Genomic DNA, 22,946 nt, shown 5'->3' with positions numbered 1-22,946 from the left:
CCTGATGGGGAAAGGGGGAAGAATGGGGAGAATGGTACACAAAGGGGGGCTGTAAGAGATTTAGATTGCATATAAGGAAGTTGTTTCTTCACTTCAGGATGGTGAAGCACTGGAAGAGATTGCCCAGAGATGCAATAGATGCCTCATCATTGGAGACATGCAAGATCAGGAGGACATGGCTCTGAGCACCCTTATGCAACTGTAGATGTCCCTGCTCATTGTGGAAGAGTTGGACTAGATGGTCTTTAAAGATCCTTCCAACTCAAATAATTCTTTGGTTCTATAATTATAAGAACGCACCTCATGGAACCCTACAAAAAGTCTCAAGATATTTACATGTGTATTCACACATCTTCTTTTCATCAGGATTAAAATCACATGTTAGAAGACAATAAGACACAATAAGAGCATCAGATAAGCAACAATTTGGGGCTTTCCACTGCAAATATGCAGCAACATAATATTTGAATCAAAATTAATGAATGAAATGGATATCCTATGGTAAATCTATGTGGCTTTCTGCAGATATTTTGAGTAGTTTAAAAAATTCCTGAATTCTTCCCTGTTATTTATAGAAGTCAATAGCACATTCCTAACCTCTCTCGTAAACAGGCACAACCATCTTCTAAAGAAATTATATTCTGAGTTTAAGGACACCCTCACATCAAAGTTAGAAGGTATATTTAATGGTTTTTATATACACAGGAGAACACAAATTTTGCTATCCATCACTACAGGCTATAAAGAATGACTTGACAAAATCATTTATTAGATGTGACAGGAGTATGAACACAAGACATTCATCCAATTGCTCAAATGGATACATGACAAGGTAATATTAATAGCACAAGACAAGACATTTAAAAGTATTAGCTCAGCATTACCAGTCTATTTGATTCAATTAAGGTAATTCATCAAGGTAAATAACTACTTGAAAACTAATCTTATATGTTCCTCAGTACACTGCAACCACGTCCAGCTAAAGTGATGGCTTATGCATTGAGAAATTTTATGGTTTCATACAACTGACATCAGCTCAGAAGGGAATGAGAAAATTCTGTGACCTGAATTTAAAACGGTCATAAAACATGCAGTGAAAAAGGTCAAGTTTTACTCTAAAAACAGCATGAGATCTCATGTACACTGGTAAATTAAACAATGTCTTCGCTATTCCTAGTTTTTCCCCCATATTCTGATGTAAATATTGTGACACATAGTATTACTCATATGGCAATGATTAACTTTTATTCTCTATAACTGAATTTATTAAGTTAGAGGTGGCTTCAAAATGAAGACAGTTTCTACTACATTAAACTCCAGTTGTTGGAGGAAAGACTTAAAGGTCTACTTAATTCATTTTGTCTTGAAAACTTAATTAATATACAGTTAAAAGAATAATAAATGGGCTATATGAGCATAAAAACATAAAAAGGGAAGCATCAAGACCTGCAAATACTTTTTAAAGTATGAATAGTGAAGATAGCTTTTACGTCTTTCCAGTTCAGTCAATTTAGTTTACAGTGCACAGTCAGTTGCTGTTTTTGATAGCATCGTGTTCTACTGTTCTAAGCACTATTTAGGGCTGTTTTATCATCGTCAGCTCACAGCTATAATTGAGCTCAAAGAGGTTAACCTGCCCACTGAAATGTTTTCCATGGCTACATAACAATTTTAGAACCAAAATATCTCAGTATTACTTACAGTCTGGTAGAGAATTAAATGTCTAATCTGACATGGAAAGGGAACATCATAACAGGAGAGTAATGACTCTAACATATTCTTTAACTTTATAAAGACTAGCAGTATAAATTGATCCGCAAGTTAATCAAAGTGCACCTAATTTGCCACTGCAGCCTGGAATGTCTTCAATCCAGTCCCCTCACAATATTCTTCTCCCCAGATCAGAAATACATGGGTTGGACAGGCAGAATTCAGTTCAACAGACAAGGAACCAATTGCAAGACCATACCCAGCATTGTGGCCAATGGCTCAGTGTCTGGATGGAGATTGGTCAGTAATGAGACCAGTGCTTTTAAATATCTTCATCAATGACATTGACAGTAGGCTTGAGCACACTCTCAGCAAGTTTGTGGACAACATTAAGCTGTGTGGCACACTCAACATGCCTGAGGAATGGGGTGCCAATCCAGGGAGACGTAGACAGGCTCAAACTGTGGTCCAGGAGAATCGCATGAGGCTCAATAAATCCATGTCAAAGATTTTGCACCTGGGTTGCGGCAATCTCCACTATCAATACAAGCTGGAGGATAAAACTCAGCCCTGCCAAAAAGGACTTGGGAATAATGGTGGATGACAGCTGGACATGAACCAGCCCTCACAGCCCAGAAAGGCAACCATATCCTGGGCTGCATCAAAAGAGGCATAACCAGCTGGGTGAGGGATGTGATCTTTCTCCTCTGCTACACACTGGTGAGACCTAACCTGGAGTACTGCATCCAGATGTGAAATCCTCAGTATAGGACAGATGTGGGCCTATTGGAGAACTAGTGAAGGGCCAGAAAAATGATCCAAGGGATTGAATACCTCTCCTGCAACGACAGGCTGAGTGAGCTGGAGCTTTTCACCTGAGGAAGAGAAGGCTCTGGAGAGAACCAAGAGTGGCCTTTCAGTATCTAAAGGGAGGTTACAAAAGAGATGACAGTCTTCAGCAAAGTTTGCTGTTGCTATAAAATCTCAGTCAATTCTACATACAAGCCATGAAGACACAAAGCAAAGAACAGCAACCTGGAGGGTAGTGGATATTCATCCTGTTAAATCTATCTTCATAGACTAAACAGCAAAAGGATTAACATTCAAAGCATGCATCTCACAAAAACATCTAAGTTACAGATTTCTGGAATATAATACATAAAAGTTTTAAAATTTGAGTTTAGGAGAAAAAAAATCCTGAAGTGCAAAGACTGATTCTACTACTTTATGTATTTTTCCATTTTCTCTTTCAAAAGAGTCTTTTTCAGTCATGTGAAGACTGGGGATTAATTTACTGATGGAAAGCAACTTGCATTAATTAGCTTTGACCAGAAATTTGAAAGGGACCAAGACAAAAAAAAAAAAAAAAAAAAAAAGGAATTTCTTCATAGTCACTGACCATTACAAAGGAATTCTCAATATTGAGAATTACATATTACATTACATAGTTTTACATAGAACTACATAGAATTCTATTACATAGCCAGAACCATAGTACTGGCTATACCTTAAAGTACTTAAATAGTTCATCCACATTGTTTTTTTGCTTTATTCATTGTACATGCATATGCTATAGAACTCTTCAAAAACTTATCAATTTTAGTGGCTTAAAAATTGTGATATCTGTTAAGAAATAATGATTTCTGGACAAGAATGTACCTTGTACTTGCTAACAGCATTAGAATAGTAATACAAAAGTACAAAGGTTCTAAGAATGAGGGATGCTTTTCCCTCCTCACCCATTTTGTGAGCATTATGAGAGTTATGTCTTGTTTCATGTCTGGATAAAACAATAAAATCCTTATGCTGACTGGAGGGTTCACGTAGTATCAAATATTTACAACTTATAAAAATAAGGAATGAGACAAGCCATTAACATACTAGGAGGTAGTACAGAGGGTACCATAAAAAAAAAAAAAAAAAAAACCAAAAAAGAAATACAGGCAGAAACTAAGGACACAACAGTACCAGTGAAATCAAAATAGCCCAGGGGGGATTAAACAGATACATGGTCACAAATTTTAATTACCTTGACTATGAAAATTCTTCATGAAGTTAATGCTTACTACAACAAGCATACATTGTGACTTCACTCAAGAGCAGTCTCATCTACAAGGCTTAAAAGGGCTAACGGAGCAAGCATTATATTTGTAACACTTGCATTCCCATCTAACCAAGCTGCCATACTAAGCATCTCTAAGATCTATAGATTTAGCCACAGCAAAAGCTTATGACAGCTGCCTGTGGTAGACCAATCCAATGGAATTACAAACAATGGCAGAAACTAAAAATTGATTGTGTTCTGAAAAAATGAAAAAAAAAAAAAATCATCCTTCCCAAGAGTCACAAATTCATATTATCCTATGGACAATGATGAGAGACATTTGATACCATGAATTACCATCCACGTCTTTACAAAAAGAGCTTACAGCAGTGGGATTACAATCTTTGTTTGTTTTATAATGCCCTTGTCATAATTTCTGTAGAGCAGAAACTGAAAACAAAACTTGCTGTATATTAGCAAGCAACACAAAAGACAAACTACTTAAGAAATGAACAAAATTAATGGCAATTAAGAGACAACTGCAATGTTGAAATCCCATTTGGAAATTAGATTCTACATACTCATTGCCATTGCCCATAAATCCATTAGAGGGAGAGAGTTAACATCTTTGGGAAGGGACTATGTTTTTCTTCAATTTATATTGCTCTCTTCCTCCTGTTACTACATTATTGACAATGAACATCAAAATTCGAAGCTCTTTATGAACTCCAGCTTCTACAAGTTTCATAAGCTAATGCAACTACAGGCCATTCTCTTGGCTGGTACTACAAAGCAGTCTAAACTTCATATAAATCATCATCAGTAGGACAGTATTGTTTTGTTCTTCGTTTGTTTTGATGGGAACATTATTAGACATATCCGATTAAATTCTCCTCTCTCATTTATATTGTTTTTAAAACTCATTTTAATTAGATGATATATTTGAAACAAAAGCAAGCAGTGATTACAAAGTTCCCATAGTGAATAGAAAGAATAGAGAGATGAAGTACAGGAGATTTTAGGAAGATTCACTATTAGAGCAATAGTTGACAAACTATGCACAGTAATTTAGAATATATTTGTCAATGAATTAGTGCTCATAATTCTTCATCAGCCACTTTGAAAGCCAACATTCTGAAACTTGCAACATCATTCAGTTGGATTAAAAATAAACTAGATCCTAATTCAAAAAGCAAGAACAGCCATAGGTACTACAATATTTGGATTTTGCCAAACTAAAATAATCCATCACATATATTACATTGCAGGTGAGAGTTTTCTTCACTTGATGGAAATATTGCACACTGTAGATTTGCACAAAACTACCTGATATAGGTATAATTTCCTGAAATATGGCACCATATGTGCATCAGTAAACATTATGTATAGAGTAAATTAAACTGAGACCTACAATTAGGCAGTAAGGAAATTACTACAGACCTGAAAGAGTAAATCAGCAGTATTAAAACTCCCCATTTCCTCTGAAGCACTTCAGAGCACCATAAAAGCCTCAATGTCAATATGATAAACATTGGGATGAAATATGCTTTGAGATAAACAAAAAGGCATACATTCAAACAAATTAAAGTAAAAATCAAGACTAAGTGATGGTTCATCACCTCTAGTTTATTTTTTAGATTTCTTTTTCCTAGAACTTTTTCTAAATCTCCTTTCTTAAAGTAAGTAGAAAAGCAAGTTTATCAACCAGGAGCAGAGAAAATTTAGATGCACTGCTGAATAGCATGCTAGGGGGCTTACAGTTTTCTTAGTCCAAACTAGTGACATTCAGAGTATTTGATTAACTTATATTGCTTTGAAGATTGGTTATAAATTCAGGGCAAGCTGAAAGAACAGAGGGCTTTATCAAATAGAGCGTTATCATCTCTTCCTTACAACAGAGCATTACACAAGATTCCTGTCTAATACCCTAGCACAAGCTGAAAGGGAAACCCAGTAAAGAAAGTACTGACATATGCACAGCACAGTGCAACAACACAAATGAATTAAAAAATTGAACATAGCTTCGGCACAGGAATAAATCTGATTTAGGATTTGATAGTGGGCTTTCAGAAAGACAGCTTCCAGATCTCCATAATCAAGAGTGCTAAAGTCACTACAGGTGAAAACATAACCTAGGAGATACATTTCTAATGAGCAAAGGCTTGATGCTGCAGGTGGCCTTAGGTTCAAAGGCATTCAGATTGACATGTTGGGATCACTTTTAAAAAAGAGGAGCCAACATTTCATCAAGGAGTGTTCTCATGTGACAGAATGAGGCAATATCATCACATCACACACTCCCTTGGGAACAACTCCTATCTCATCTTTGGTAATACAGCACAAACTTGCAAGGCTCCTGTGTATTGTCTGGTTAAGTATAACCTTGCCTCAACTTTGTCTTCACAAAATAAATCTTCAGTAAGCGTTCATACAATATTAAATTTGAAATTAAAACTCTCTTGGATTTTCTGTTGCTGTTAAACACTTGCATTATGTATTGCACCTGTCTCTATTAACAAAATCTCACTGTGTCACATAAACTATGTGAGGACCACAACCCTCTCTCTGTTTCTAACTCCCCTTAAATTACACAGGTAATGAATTAATAGAACCACCCCTACAATTTATAACTTCAGACAATGCCTACTTGTCTACAATAAAGAACACATCAAAGCCTACTTTTAGGATAGTAAGAACAAGAAGTTGATCCTCTAAGCTACCTTGACACAATCCTATTAATGTAGTGTTGACTAGCTTTACAGTAAGAAAGTAAAAGAACTACTTATACAACCCACCTTCAGGTTTCTTTCTTTGTGGTAAATGAACTAGTAGACAGTTTCCTCATAATTCCCTATAAACATACAAAGATAATTCACCTTTTCCAAAACAAACCACTTCCAACCAACTACTCTCTGAAGGTGAAATCTCCCATTGTATAGGAGATTTGGAAATGCCACCTTGCTTATATTATCACCCATCTTCCATAACTGACATCAGCTGGTGTGAATTCACAGGTGGGATTTTTGGTTGGCTGGCTATTTTTTCTCTTCCCCATTATGAGTTTTATTTATTAGGGTGAGTTGCTCAATTTCTTAAAAAATCTGAGATAAATTGCTTGGCTAATAAATATAATAAACTTCATTGTGTTCTTCTGAAGCTCCTAGTTTGTTTGTTTGTTTTTTTTCTTCCCCCCCCTCCTTCTCCAGGAGGTGTTCAAGGCCAGGCTGGATGGGGCCCTGGGAAGGCCGGTCCATTGCCTGACTTAGTGGGTCACAATGGTGTCTGTGGCAGAGAGGTTAGAACACAATGATCTTTGTATGATTCTAACTGTTTACGCTTGCACAGGGCTTTATCTTCACATGTGGATGTTATACACCCTTAAATCTGGTACAATATGGAATAACTAAATTGAACTATGGATTATGGATCCAATTATGGATCCAAGTTGAAGGAGGAAAGATTTAGGTTGGATGTTAGGGGGAAGTTCTTCACAAGGAGAGTAGTTAGGCCCTGGAACGGGCTGCCCAGGGAGGTTGTGGATGCCCCGTCCTTGGACGTGTTCAAGGCCAGGTTGGACGGGGTCCTGGGCAACCTGATCTAAATGTGCATGTTTGGTGGCCCTGCTAGGCACGGGGGTTGGAACTACATGATCCTTGAGGTCCCTTCCAACCCGGGTGATTCTGTGATTCTGTAACTAGCCTTATCTTCAGAAGCAACGTTACTTTTCTGTGTTTCGTATTGTTCTACTGAAAACTTAACAGTAACTGTTGCCTAACTTTTATCTGAGCATTTCAGAAGGGGAAGAGGAGAAACAGTTTAAATCAGTAAGTCGTGATTCAGGACAGTGAGGTTTCATTTCTAGGTGAGCTGGTCCTCCCTATAACACTTGATAATTCATTATAAGGCAGTAGCTTGCCTGTAAAACAGTGATGATACAATTTCCACTTTTGGTGGGAGGTTCTGTGTTTTCCTCAAAGCTTTTATATCCCGTAAAGAAGCAAGCTATGCATGCACTTGAAAACAGAGATTTAAGTTCACATACTGAAAGTGTTATATAAATGTTTATTCATAACATAATTTGCATTGTATGGGTTAGATGTGAAGAAATCTGTTCCAAGAGAAAACAGTTTTTCATTTTTAGGTGTCCCTTTAGTCTAATTGCACTAACTAATACTCATATTATTCTGAGAGTCTCTACAGAGTCTACGTCAATTCTTGGCACGTTCCAAAGTGCTAAACTTTTTTTTTTTTTAACCACAAATAGCTTTCATAAACAGTAGTGATACAACTTAATCTAAGTGGAAATGACCGACATAAAGAGCAAAGGGAGATTAGACTGCCTCTCAAGAGCTAGGAAATAAAGATACAACAAATAGTGCTAAGAACATTATGAAGCCTGTTATCTAATTCAAATTATTGTGCCCATATTAAAGAAAGTACACAGAAATGTGAGTACTTTCAGAGACCTAAAAAGTAGGAAAGAACTGAGTATGATGACAAAGCTCTTTTCAAGATCTGTTACTGAATTTGCATGGATAAATTACATGAGATATTTTCCTCATCTACCTATCTTTTTCAAAGGTGTAACCTGTAGACTAATGTAGCAGTATTGTCAAGGACTAAGAGTTAACGAGTATAATAATTGTAGCTGTGCAATTAAATTAAAGTATGCTGGAGATTATGGCTGATAACTAATGAAAATTGTGTTGTAGTCCACCACCAAATATCTCACAAAGTTATACTTCAGAGCATAGTCAAAGGCAAAGATAATGTAAATGAGCAATCAATAATACATAATGGTCATGTAAAGGGATGCCTAAACTACATGACACTTAATGAATTGATTAGAGGGATGCAAAGGGCAAACGTGACCTGGATTTTTTCAGAATTTAGGCTTCTACAAGATCTGTGACAGAACAAGCCTGGCTGTGTGGCTGCAAAATGGACACCAAATGCAGTCAATTACTAATACTAGTTGATGTTTAAATGACTAAACTCAATCGCAGATAGCCAAAAGTATGTAGCTGTGCAGCAAGCAGCATGCTAGTAATGGCCATCAGAAAAAAGCAGACACTGGGAATAAACAGTCAATATCCAAACCTCCATTAATATTTGTGAGTAAGAGGAAAACAACTCATCTGAACCATTTCATAAATCTTTTAGCTTGGAGCTTACAAAGTAGCTGAGATTACCCAATCAACTTCTAAATGAAAAACTAAAGCCATACATGAAATTCATTCTTGAAAAATCACAAGCTATTTGTCTCTGCAGAAATCATATGGAGGAGCTAATAACATAATTGGAGTTACACAATGCAAGTATGACTAGAACTGTAGCCTTAAAATAACATCTACCTTTGAATATTTGGAGTGCTGTTGCAGATGGTAACCGAAAAAAGACCGTAGACTTGACAAAGGTGCTATCAGTTTTAGACTGATTTTCTGAGGAAATGAGGCTCAAAATTCTATTTTTTTTCTAATGCATTTCAATCTGTTGTGCAATTTCAAACTAATGTCAGCATACTAGAAAAGTCTTGAGGATGTTGAGCAATTATTTGATAAAAAAAAAAATTGTTAGTAGGAGAAAGGTGACCCAGATTTGAGTTCTGTGGAGGGAAATTTGTAATGGGAAGTCAGTAGCTGGCTGATCAGTGTAGATACCAGCTGGTCAACCACCATGCAGAATGGAAGATGAACACAGACGATACAATTCTACAGAAAGCAGAAGTCTTCGTTAATTTGATTGTTGTCAATTTTTTAGTCCTCTGTCTGCACAATATGTATATCTCAGAGGATGCTGTCTGAAAAAGACAATCTGAGAAAAGAAATTTTTGCTAAAAATAAATGCTGGATTAGAATGTTTTGCTTTGGAGTGGTGTGAAGAATGGCAACATTGAACTATGTACTGGTGAGACCTGTCCGCTTTAAGAATTCATATAACCATAAAAGCAAACATAGGTATTTCAAGTCTAGAAACAATGATAGCTTTCCACATACAAAATCACCATGCAGATACTAGGAGGTTGTAATAGATGGTTGATTTAAAAAAATTTTTTTTTATATTGCACATGTAGAGTTGGGTATCAAACAGTGGCACTGACTTCTCTCAGATATCCACTTCATTAAAACAAAAGCAAAGGACATCAGTATAAGCACTCAAAGTATCAAATGTATTCATCAAAATGCAGCTGGTAATGTTTTCATTTCTAAACTTTACACTTTAATGTTCTTATTCAAATATTTTATTATAAAATTATGTTGCCTAAAACTGCAACAGGAACCAGAAATCCTATTTTACTACTATTTAAATTTTCCTTTGTTCCAGTTTGGAATGAAACCTGGAGATTTCAAAATGCTAAATGATCAAAATACCTTAAAGCAACTGAAATCATCCTTGAACATTCTGAAGCACTACTTTCAATTTTAATTTTCAATTTTCAATTATGTTCAATTTATATGTATATGCTTATATTTGAAATGAAAAGCTATGGTAAAAGATATACTCACTTTCAGAATGAAAAATTGAAGATGTTAAAAACATAAATATGACTCTTCAATAGTTGGACTTTTTATTATCTTCAAAACTATATTTCTGGATAAACAAACACGATTTTATCACGCTCTTCCATTTTAAAGAAAGAGAAAATTTTCTGCTGATTATTTATTTAATCAAGTGTTCCCAAGTAACTTTAGTAATAATACACAACTGAGTCCACAGGAGGTGGATGCATTGTCCTTAATGGCTATATGAGAGCTACATTTCCAGTTCAGCTGAGAACAGTTGGTAAAAAAAAATCTCTCTTTTCTCTGTGATGCCTTCCACTTGGATGCATATAAAGTATTAGTCTGGCTTGAATGGACAAAAAAGAATTATTATTTTATTTCAATCTACTGCAGACAGGCTGTACTGTTAAAATTAATGGCAGTACCAATATCTGCTTTTTAAGAGAAAACTAATGGTTTTGGTTATTGTACCTTGTGGGGAAACCGACTGGCTAACACAGACTGAACAAGCTCAGGTGATGAGCTGGAACAGTACATACAGAAAAGGAATGAGAGCAGAAGGGTGGGAGGCAGCGGCGCTGACAGGTGGGACACCAGTGGTGGTGACAGCAGAGCAGCTGGCGCCTTGCTCACACATCTCCAGATGATCTATGGACCGTGGTAGGCCTCACTATACATCCAATTTGTGCCTTAGCCAAATTCTTTGGGGTGTCCTTCCTGCTTATCCCTGCTTATCCCTGTGGTGTCAATGTCACCACAGAGTTGCAGTGCTGGAAAAACAGTGTGTGCGTGCTGCTTTATGATTAGATGTAGTATTTAAGGTGTTAGCATTAATATTAGTATAGGATTAGTATCATTTTTTCCCTAAGGAAAAATACAAACACACATAAAAACTGGCATCAACAAGCACCCTGCTGCTATTCTCAGTGTAGCTTGCTGTTCCACACAGTGAAGGATGTTTTTGTTCAGCTTTAAGGTTTTGCTTTTTTGTTTGGTTTGTTGGTTGGTTTGTTTTTCACTACAGACTTGTGTACCAGAAAAAAAGACCCCCAAATCCTGCCAACTGGCACAACTTATTTATCAGACACAGAACTCTGTGATTTCTCCAAACTGTTCAAAATGAACTAGGCAATGGCAGCAGTAGGCTATGGGCTGGTGAGACCTGTCTTCTTCCAAGAACTTATTCAGTCCAACCAATGTTAATAATCTTACTTGCAGTTTATATTGAGTTATATAATTAGATTCTCCTCAATACTTTTCCAATGCCCAGAAGTGTTTAAATGATAAGATAAAAGACGTAATTCCATCAGAATGGGAAGTACTGATGTGCCTGTAAATTGTGAGATTGGATTTTAACACTGTGTGTCCCAGCTACCATCATTTCACACCGCTGTATGATAATTATTAAAAAAATATAAATAAAAGATATTGGAGATAAAGAGCTAAGTAACCTGGGGAGAGAAAGAAAAATCAGTCTTAGATGGTTGGCTGCTGAAGACTAACTCACAAGGGCACCTGACTACCAAGTGAAATATATATACTTTCTTCACTAAAAAAAACCCCACATTTTGTAGATTGTCCTGTTCTATGTATCATTAAGCTTCATAAATCTGATCAACAAGGCTGCTTCAAAATGCATTAATTGAAAATGAAAGGCATTATGGTATTCAAAGTTGGTAGTCTCTACTACAAGTAAGCCCAAAATTGGAGGACTGAAAGAGTGTAATTGTGCAATCTCAGCCTTGGTTCATTTCTTCTACACCTTTAATCCCTTCTCCCCACCTATTAAAAGTAGTCCTTGTCTTGGAAAATTTAGCTGGGGATGTCTAGGCAGACCTGGGTAGATGTGCACATGTTTCCTATACAACTGATTATGCATAGGACAAAGCACAACATGATTATAAAGCAGACCAATTCATAGACCAAATACACACTGCTGTGAAAGCAAAGACTCTATCTTCCTATATCTTCATAGCACAGTTAGGATCCAATCTTTATTAGTTTACTAGAGACTGCCACAATTTAATAAACATTATACCTATGTGATTAACAGTCATAAATATAGAAAACTATACTAAATGCTTCATTTCTATGCAGGAATCTATTTATGTACATGCTTCACTTTACCCACATACAGAGTTTCAACATTTTTGTGATTGAATTTAACACCCATGGAGTAGAATATACGTGAGAAACAGAGAGTTTATTGAGAAAGGTGCCATTTTTTTATCACGTTTCAGAGTAAAATTGGCATTAGAGATGAGTAATTCAGACAACTGCTGAGATCCTCGTACAGAACAGTAACTCGTGTTAGTCTGCTACTTCCTTCAAGCAATAAGAACAGAGGTGGGAGGCAACACATGGTACAACTCCACTGCAAAACCTAGGATCACACAAATTTGGAGGTCAGAACAGTGGAGATCTTTCTTCTCTCATTAGCTGAGCAACAGATGTGATGCTAGGCTTTATGCAGAATTGATGATTAACGTTGTCTGTAAGTCCATTGCAAAATTTTTATTATTTAGAGAATAAGCTCTGAGAATATTACCCTCAAACACATTTGCTGAAAATTCAGGACAAAATGAAAAGAGCAGGGTACTGTTTTTAAAGTCCCTCTTTCTGAAACTAGTTGCAAATAGGTAACTGGAGGTACTTTTAAGTCCTTCCTTGATCTTGCTGATTTGTAGATTTTAGATCATTTCCTTAGGAACAAGATTTGACTGGTCAGGTAGTGATATTTTTTAACAGAAAGTACAGAACTCTTTCATCTCAAAAGTGAAAAAAAAAACCAAACCAGTAAAAAGTCCGTTCCCCAAAATTAACTTTAAAAATGTACAGAGAAACTCTTAGGATTCTCTCTCTTCTGCTTTCCAATCTCCCTTCTATTCTATTCCATCTCAAGTTTTTTGGGTTTTTTTGTTTTTTTTTTTTAATAAATCTTTCAGTCTTATTACCAGTCACAGAGCTAAAAGTAATGTGTTCAAACTAGGTTTTACAATTATTTAACAGCCTTCTGCCTATCTGTAGGGTCTTCATGGCATGTAGTAACTTAAAAGTTCTCACTGAAATTCTTATGAACATTTTTGTATTCTGCTGATTGATATTTCATTGAGAGTATTCATATAAATACTACTAAGCACATCTGGAAGTGTTTTTAGGACTGAGAATGCTATGAAGGCAGTGAAGGTTTGGCCAATCTTCCTTGATCCCACATATGAAGACCATTAGGTGTTACATTTGGAATGTGTTCCAGTATTCCTTTTTTAGTTAACACCCGTATTTCTTTTTAGTGTCAGCTGCAAAGTAGTGGCATATTTAGGTAAAGCCACAAATTCCTTACGCTTTTACATATGTCAAAAACAAAAAAGCATTTAATTTCTAGGAAAATCAAGAAGTAGTATAAAAGCACAGATTACCTGTCTTCGAAGGTCTCGCGTTTTCTTGGTCATCTTGTCAATAGCAATGTTGAGTGGGTCCCCCTTCTCTTTCCTTCCAGTCTGTTAAAAATCAAATATTGGAATTAAAGAATAACACTTCACAATTTACATACTTTTAATTGATATAGTTAAAGCTAATTTAAACAAAAACAAAAACAAAACAACATTTCTTTTTTGTTAGCTTCCAATTAAGGCGTTATTTTCAACACAATGTTTTAAACGTGTTTATGTGTGTGGGGCACAGCAGATTATTTTAAAACAAACCTAAAATGAAAAAAGAAGAAAGATTAAGGTGACTCACTGGAGGGTTTAGAACTTTTCCAACAATAAATTATGTGCATATATTATAGCCCATGCTCCAAATATCTGCAAGACCTTTCACTATAAAGCAAACGTTAAGAGCTTCTAATCTCTATCCTGCTAGGCACTGGGAATGTTAAACATGATAATAAGCAGAAACACAGCTTGAGGACAGAAGGAAAACGGTCCTTATGATTGTAACAGGAATCATATTGGCAGACATTAGGTGCAATTGAAAGAAAACTTCCACTTAAAACATTTTCCTGCAGGAAGTCTCAAAGCAAAGATCCTTACAAAGAAAGATGAAGGGGGGGAGGGGAAGAAGGAAGGATAGCTTTCTGTGGCTACAATACACTGAAAGATACATATTCTTCTAGGTTCCATGGCACAGAGAGCATTAAGTGACTTTGTCAACTGTATTACCTTTCTCTTAAGAGAACACTGCTTCTCTCAAGATTTGTCACATCCTGCATCATGTTGAACTCTGCTTGATAGTTCTTCATCAAGAACCAAAACGATCTTCCTTTCTTTCTAGCAGAACTCTTTTATTCTCAATACTGTTTTCAAATGCTCCTATTTAGAATTGTTCCTTGCATATAGTTAAGAGTAGTTTTCTATTTCCCACTGAGCCTAATAGAATGTGTCTCCAGAACCTGTTGAGAACTCACTTTTGGGGTGGGATGAGTATTAAATATACCCTTTTAATAATGATCTCTTGCATGTCCAGTGTTGTGTTATCAGCCCTACATGGCCACATTGGCAATCCAATCCATTCTTCTGCTTTAAGCAGAGGGAATGCCTGCTTTCCATTATTATCTGTCATTCTAATTATGATATCACGACAATGTCTTTAATGATCATTTAGAAATCTGTAAAACCTATTTTCTTTATTTAGAAATTAAAACATAATGACATCAACTGCCATAATAATTTAATACAAAATGTAAGTTTATCTCTTATGTTTCTAAAAAGAATACATTACAGATGGATTCCATTACAAAATTCCAGACTTAACCATACAAATCAGAAAATTTGGTGTTTTACAAAAGGAGGCACCTCTATAACTACAGTCAGTTTCATCTTGTTCATCTCACATTCATTCTTCGGTTGAGTTTTGCTGGTCCCCAGCTAAAGAACCATGGTTCTTTAGCCATAGCCATTATGGCTCATGCTTTTATTTTCAGACAACAGGTATTCAACCCCTGCTAGCTTCTCTGAAATGGGTCTGCCAGATGAGCTGGTCTCAGCCAGGTTCCTGGTCTATTAGACTACAAAGATTCCCAGAAGATTTTCGATTACTCCAGCTTTGTGCTGTGTGCTAGCTGCCTCAAGTATCCTTGGTGACATTAGCATTTTGGGATGCATTATTTTTTCCAGTCAAATAATTAAATTTCTGTTATATCATTTAAATTCTTCTCTTGTTTCTCCTTATTTGGTGCAAACTGCAGTGAATATTAACACAATGTGAACAATTAGAAAACATCGTGACACTGAAGCCTACATTGAGATGGCATTTTAGTGCTCTCAACCAAGAGAACTAGTTAGCAGTGATTTTGTGCAGGGCAGATCTGCTGTGCATTCACCACTGATGTGAAATCAAGCACGTAACCCTTGGCACTATTATAAGGGGCCATAACAGTGTCCAAAATACTAACCCAGGACTTCCTCCAAAGTAGTCAGTGAGAGAATACAGAAACACTAAATAAATCAGGCACCTGATAAAGTGCACAGCTTAGGAGCAAGAGCTCCTGACATTCCCTAAATGATCATTGGAGGAAAGTAGAAATTCTCAGATTGACTTAAATGGCATTGGCACAGGCTTCCAAGTTAAGTGTTGGTGTCACCATCCGTGGAGGTGTTCCAGAACCATGGAGATGTGGCACTAAGGCACATGGTCAGTGGGCATGGTAGGGATGAGTTGATTGTTGGACTTGATGAACTTACTGCCCTTTTCCAACCTATTTGAATCTGTAATTCTATGAGAAGTTTGATTTATGCTCCTAACTTGAATATTTGACATTGCTCTTTAGACGAATGACTATTCTGTGAGGATAGATCCATGGTAGCCTAAATCTAGTGCTTCTCTTAAACCTCTTTTCAATTTTTTGTTGTACCTTTTTAGTCTATTTTTAAATTATATAAAGAGTGGCTCTTAAGATACATCCTATGGAGATACCCAAGACAACTGGGAGCCCTTCTGTGACCCTTAGGCCACACAACACAAACTAGTAGTGTCCATATGGCCAACCTCTTCTCTCAAAACAGCAAAAAGTCTCACCTATACTGCTTACAGAAAAAGTCCTTTGTGCAGTGGTCTAATCATGCTCTACATGTTATCTGAGATGCTAAATGTCATAAACTGATTTGTGCTGGAGAACAAGCAATCAAACCATGTGGACGGAGACCTGACTGAGCTCTCTCTATGGCAATACTTTATCAACACATAGGAGTGCAGATGAAATCCTAGAGACAATTTTCATGTCTTGAAGTTTCTCACTATCCAGGAATTTTAAGTGTTCTTCACCTTTTATGTGTGAAATGGCTTCTGCCTTTAAATCTGGATAGAAAAGCCCTTCTTCACTGTACAATTTCAAAGGAAGATAATTTTGTTTAGTAAATCACATTATTGTAAAATAAATAGCATGGCATGTGATGTTACATAGCTTCAGGCAGGTCTGTCAAACACCATCTGCTCTGCACTGAAAATATAAGTTTATTAAAGTTTATTTATTTAAGTTGTTAAATACTGTTATATTAAAGTTGCTCGCTGATAAATTTTTGGTCTCCACTCCTAGCAGGGATATAAAGGAATTTATCAGTTTCCTGTGTTTCTGATAAACCATAAAGCTTATTATTGAGACTGACAGCATTTCTGTGTTAATCTTTTCCTGCACAGGGAAGAAAGATACTTTGGAAATGGGATACAAGGGATGTAAAATTTGCTCCTGAATTGAGTTAAAAGTAGAATAAGCAGAAATGCATAGAAACTTTGGAATGTCAAAAAATTGGCATTCAGAGTTCCTTTGAACACAATTACCTCTATTTATGGTAGTTTCCATGGGTTCTCAACTATGGGCTGTGCCAACCACAAGTGGATTGCACATTGCAGCTCTCCCCAAGTTTCCAGATCAGCCAATATAAGAAGCAACCCCCAAATACATTTTTCAAGTACTTTTAAACCCGCTCTGAGAAGCTGAACAGCTTTTCAATATAACTAATCTACAGTTACTGAGTACCCGAAGAAATCTAGTTACTATCATTTCCTTGTGGTAACTGCCTACTGTCACCACCACTGCCAACCAGAGACAGTCTAGAGACAAAGCAGTTTCCATGAGACACAGTCAGCTCTGGAAGAGAATGATTCAGACTGGAACTGTGTTTTCACCTTTGAACAATTCCAAATAAAACCAAGAAAATCACAAATGTGACATTTCAGCATATGAAACAGATATGATAGCTGCTACCATTCTTTTTATAAAGGGAGCTAATGGATATGCTTTTATATGCTTTTACTAAAAAAATTCTGTCATCATGTGCACAGTCATGTGAAATGGAAATCCATTATTAGGAGTACATTATTAATTTATTTTACAATCAACACAGATGAACATGTCTGACAATTGTAACCTGCTAAAGACAGGAAATAATTGCCAAGAAATAGACAAAAACATAGCAATTGCAGGCCTACAGCATAATATAACAAATAAAAAGCTACGTGCATAACTACCAAATGAGAGATGTTAGAGAAATACTTGCTCTGTTCCTTTAAAATGCATAATTTAGAAGGTCAGTCTTTGAATTTATCACAAATAATAATAATAATAAAAACCTTAAATGATGTCAGATGTTATGGGATGATTGTTTTCACACATTCCCTTGTCTTTTTTGCTGCTTTATATATAAGCCCAATGCCTGGGCTACCTCAGTCTCCTAGCATATTATATGGTCCATGTCCAAGACACCCTTATTGCCATTTATTGAGTAATTTAGCCTCTAGGAGACAGGTGGAAAGATTATCTATTGATCCAAGAGCTACCAAACCTTGATATACTCTTATATTTTCATCATCCCCTTGGTAAATGGTTCAATTTTTTACAGTTTATTCAAAACTTCAATATCACAATGTTTTATTAAGGTGTAAACTGCTGCTCAAAAATATATCTGTCCTAATATTTTATTTTAAATGTTGAACAACATCACTCTTTAAAAACTATGCTCATGTTCAGTAGTCCTTTTAAAGGTGATGAAGAAACGCTTACCAGGAAGGAGAAAAACACTTTGAACAACAGACATAAGCTGCCTTGGTGCTTTTAAGCAGAAAGCTAGGTTTAAGAACACCAACACAGTCTCTTTCTGTCAGGTTAAGAAGACTAATTTCAGGTCAGGAAAAGGCTAAGCCATATATCCCAGCAGAGGTGAGTAGAGGTTAAATTTCACTGAAAGTTGAAAACCTTTGCTATTAGCTAGGGATTTGGGTCAGGATGACATATTTTAGGAAATTGTGTGGTCCCTCTATGGATGAACTGAACAAGACATCTTAGAATACATACATATACATACATTTTTTTTCAAATTGGTACGGTGAGAAAAGCTCTTAGGAACCTGGTGTGAATGTGAATCACTGTTTAATTTGAGCTATTTAACACAGCTCAATTATTTTATCCAGTCTTTATATCCATCAATTATATTTTTTTCTTTTTAGTACTTATTCTAAGTAACTAGATGGGAGGTTCTGCAATTACCCATTTTCCATATTCATTTTTTCCTAGAGGATCACCCGACATAGAATGAAATGTTATGTGTTTCCTTTTGTTCTTAATAATTCCCTTTTTTTCTTGTGGGGGAGGTGTGGAGGGAAAATAATTTTGCATAAATGGGAGAAAACATTGTTTAGAAATTCTTCCTCTGCTCAGGTATTTTGACTACTGTTTATGCAATAGCAGTTGCAAAGGAGCAAGGTTTGGATTCCACAGAGAAAGGATAAGACAAACAGATCCCACTATGTATATTATCTTGCCACTTTGCAATAAAACACTGAATTACAGTCTTTCTTCAGGGCACTTCCACAGTACTACCCAGTTCTACAATATCATTCATTAACCTGCTCTTAAATGTAAGTTATGGACAAAAAGTTTTCCCTAAATGAAACAATTGCTTCCAGCAGTTTTTAATTACTTTGTGAAATTCTGACCAGATCACAGTGAGTGTAATAGGTTCCAACACAGCATAAAGGATCATAACTATGCAGAAAACTGAGTAAGCCACTTCCCTGCAACCCCAGATAGTAAATAAATGCAACAGAACTTGAGCCGAACACCTCAGGTGAACAAACGCTGGCATTCACCTGGATCCAAACAAGCTTCATCTAGATCTGCACACAGTTAAAAATAAATAAATAACCCCAATTGAATATGTACAGGGATGAAGAAGAGTGTCTCTTTCTATTTTATCTATATTTTCATGCAGTCCTCATCATCACAATATCCAAATACCTCAAGGCTGAGCTGGTGAACTCAGCAGTGTGTTTAATACTAGGCATGTGGTTTGCTCTTTTTTTTATGCTCTCACTAGATGAAGAACTTACGTGGAATATTTTAATTTAGTTGTTTTGTGGGTATTGATTTGTTCATTTTGCACAATTCACTACTGCAACTATTTCTTGTTTTATGGTCAAGGATTTTCAGAAATGTTATAAATGACAGCAATTTGATTTGAAAGACCTGTTAGGATTAGAACTGGATCAGACAAGGAATAAAAAGTGCAGAGTTTTGCATTTGGGCTGGAGGAATCCCTGGCATCCATACAGACTGGAAGGAGCAGTCCTTGAGAGCAGCCCTGTGGAGAAGGACCTGGGGGTCTTGATAGATGAAAAACTTAACATGAGTCAGCAGTGTACTCTTGCAGCTCGGGAGACAAACGGATTCCATTAGAAGAGGGGTGGCAAGCAGGGACAGGGAGGTGGTTGTCCTCCTCTACTCTGCTCTTTTGAGACCCCATCTGGAATACTGAGTTGAAGTGGGGAGCCCCCAGTACAAAAAAGACAGGGAGCTGTTGGAGGGGATCCAGAGGAGGGCCACGAAGATGATCAGAGGACTGGAGCATCTCCCCTGTGAAGACAGGCTGATTCGATCCAAAATCAAATTTTACAGCATCATACGGTATCAAAATTGTAGAAAAGGCAATGGGTAATGAAACCAAAGGAATGATATTGGAGGAGCCAAGATTGATAAACTGAGATAGCCTTTTTGATACATCCTGAAGCAATCTCTCCAAAACATGCAGAATATTATCTATATCACTGCAAATGCAACTGGTACAAGTCTTAGCATGCTATCCTCTCATTCTTGTTTGAAGGGGAGTGACTTTGTAACAAATTGATTCACAGTATATTTCTTTTAGTTAAATAACGTCTTTTCCTTTGCAAAGGAATGGATTCTTTGAGCATCAGAGAATCTGAAAAGGAAAACATCAGGTTTGTCATAGAATAAATTGCATTCTTTACGCAAATTTATGCTATTACAGTTAAATTCATACTAAAAAGTAGGAGAGAGCAGAAATGTAGTTGGTATAAACTATTATAAAACCATCAGTTCCAATGATATCACACTAATTTAAATGAGCTGAGAATCTCCTCACTCATCAATTAAATGAAACCTTGCAGATGCTTCCATTTAGAAGGTCAAAACAGTTTACATGAGAATTTTGAACTGTTCTAATTTCTTTGCAGACATCCACTTGCAAAGGGTCCGTCAATTTCCCCATTTAACCATCAACTGCTTTCCAGCTGTAAATTACCATCTGTTTTTAATTCACTTCTGGGTGGTTTCTTATCACCTAAAGTAACTGGAAGAAAAGGAGGTAGCATAAGTTTTGTCCTTCCCTTCAGATATAGAGGTCCATAGTGAAGAGCTATCCAAATTAAATGTCAAAATGTCAACTTTACTACAAGCTCTGAGAAAAGGCTGCAAACAGACTTTCTTTTTTCTTACTCTGTTTGAGGAAAGGATTTCATTCAAGACAATATTGGACCATGGCTTTGCAGTGTACATTTTAATGCATTTTTTTTTTCAGTGCAGACACATTTTAGACACCTCTGAGAAATGATGTGACTATTGGAAGGACCTCAGAGTTCACAATATTTAGAGGCATTCAAAAATGTTGCCTTTTTTTTTTTTCATGAACATACTGAAGTTCCAACTACACCTTTCTATTTACATCAGAATTTTTATTAATGGCATAGAACTGGGTATTACAGAGCCTCAGAGTTCAAAGCCCTCAAATCTGGTGTTTCTTTAAGAGGCACAGAACTAGCTTAACTTTACTTACAATTATTTGAATTTCAAATATCACTGAAAAATAGGATTTAAACAAGTTGGTTGCCTCTGTCACTATCTAAAGGATTTTCTTATAAGAGGTGTATTGGGTGTTGCATCTGCATTTCTTTCTTTTTAATTGTGTCATGCTTACACTGCTTGGATGATCCATGAGAAAACAAGGTCTTGTTTATATCCTATCAAAAGTGTGTTCAGCAATGTATGCAACTAGAAGCCAATGCTATGTGAGAAGAAACTAAATATTTGTACTTAGAGAATTAAATGCTTTTTCAAGCTTACTGTTACTTTCTCTGCCCTTATTGTGAGTTCCCTCCAGACCTTTTCTTTTTTCCCCATTTATCTGCCAATCTGTTCTGAATGGTTTCAATTAAAGTCTCCATCAAAACAATATTTGAAATGATTTGGGCTGAAGTTTCATGCATCCCCTGTAGCCACTAATGCTTTCCAGATCTGACACCCTACTTGGCAGTACTGTGCAGTCTATATGATACCAGGTTAATGCACATGTCAGGCTTTCTCAGGACAGTGATTGAGTGTCTGACAGCACATTCTTTCACCTCCAGCAAAAACCTCACCTGCAAGCAAGTGATGTGCTTGAGATTTAATCGCACATATGTTATAAATTTACCTTCTGTTTTCAAATAGTGGATATTTCCCAGGAAAAGCAAGGGAAAGGAAAGAACTTAGATCTGGCTACGGTAATTAATTGGTCAACTTGAGTACTGGATCCTTTGTGTCCACAAAAAAACAACACCATAACCACGAGATGCAGAACACCATAACATGGGACACTAGTGTTAAAATAAAACAAACAAGCAAACAAATCAAAACCACAACAAAGTAACACAGAAATAAACAATTTGGATCTGTTTAAACTCCAAACAGAGATATTCAAAAGAAGGCAAGCTCAATGGACCAACTCTTTCTATTTTTACGAGGCAAAGCTGAGCCTATTCCTGTCACATCCTCAGATCAATGTGCTAAGTGATATCCATTCAAATTATGTGTCAGTTTAATCAGAGGAAGTGAAACACAATTACAGAGCATTAGTGTAAAAGCCTGCACAAAATAACAGAATGTTCATGTGGGATATCTGAAGCAAAAGTCTGTTGAAAACAAATCTGTGACATTTTCATCAACAGTTTTTATCAAACTGTTTTTTACAGAAAAACACACCAAACAACACCTTTGTAAATGCTATTACAAACTAATTAGGCATAAGATAATGCTTTGAATCTACGAAGTGATTAGAGTCCTTATTTCTCCTTTTTGATTTCAGATTTTTTTCAGCACTTGTTCTGTTCTTAGGGAAAAAAAAACAAACAAAATAACACTAAATGCAGAAATGTAAAGTCCTTTCCTGAAGGGATAACTGGTGCATTTATAAAATCTCTCCTCTCAACTCATAATGAGTTTTAATATTATTCCCAAAGATTGAATCTGGATGTGGCTCTGGGCAGCCTGCTCTAGTGGTTGGCATGGTAGGAGGGCTGAAACTAGATGATCTTTGAGGTCCTTTGCAACCCAGGCTATTCTGTGGTTCTGTGATTGAAACATTCACTAATCCTAGCTACTCCAAATTTCCTTGAATGTAAGCTGCATTTATAGAATCTTCAAA

At 36.3% G+C, this 22,946-nt stretch overlaps 1 protein-coding gene across 6 annotated transcripts in view; it reads right to left on the bottom strand.

Annotated features, from left to right (window-relative positions):
* Positions 1-22,946, bottom strand: part of CTNNA2 (catenin alpha 2) — a 453,719-nt gene that overhangs the window by 92,168 nt on the left and 338,605 nt on the right. For all 6 annotated transcript variants that reach the window (XM_052682457.1, XM_052682450.1, XM_052682451.1 and 3 more), the window contains one exon: positions 13,674-13,754. In XM_052682457.1, coding sequence (XP_052538417.1) covers positions 13,674-13,754 — 81 coding nt within the window. The remainder of the gene's footprint in view (positions 1-13,673; positions 13,755-22,946) is intronic.

The sequence above is a fragment of the Tympanuchus pallidicinctus genome, unplaced genomic scaffold, assembly GCF_026119805.1.
Source record: "Tympanuchus pallidicinctus isolate F22 unplaced genomic scaffold, pur_lepc_1.0 scaffold2, whole genome shotgun sequence".
NCBI classification, from domain to species: domain Eukaryota; kingdom Metazoa; phylum Chordata; class Aves; order Galliformes; family Phasianidae; genus Tympanuchus; species Tympanuchus pallidicinctus.
Note: the sequence above shows the minus strand (reverse complement) of the source record. Positions and strands in the feature narration are given on the sequence as shown.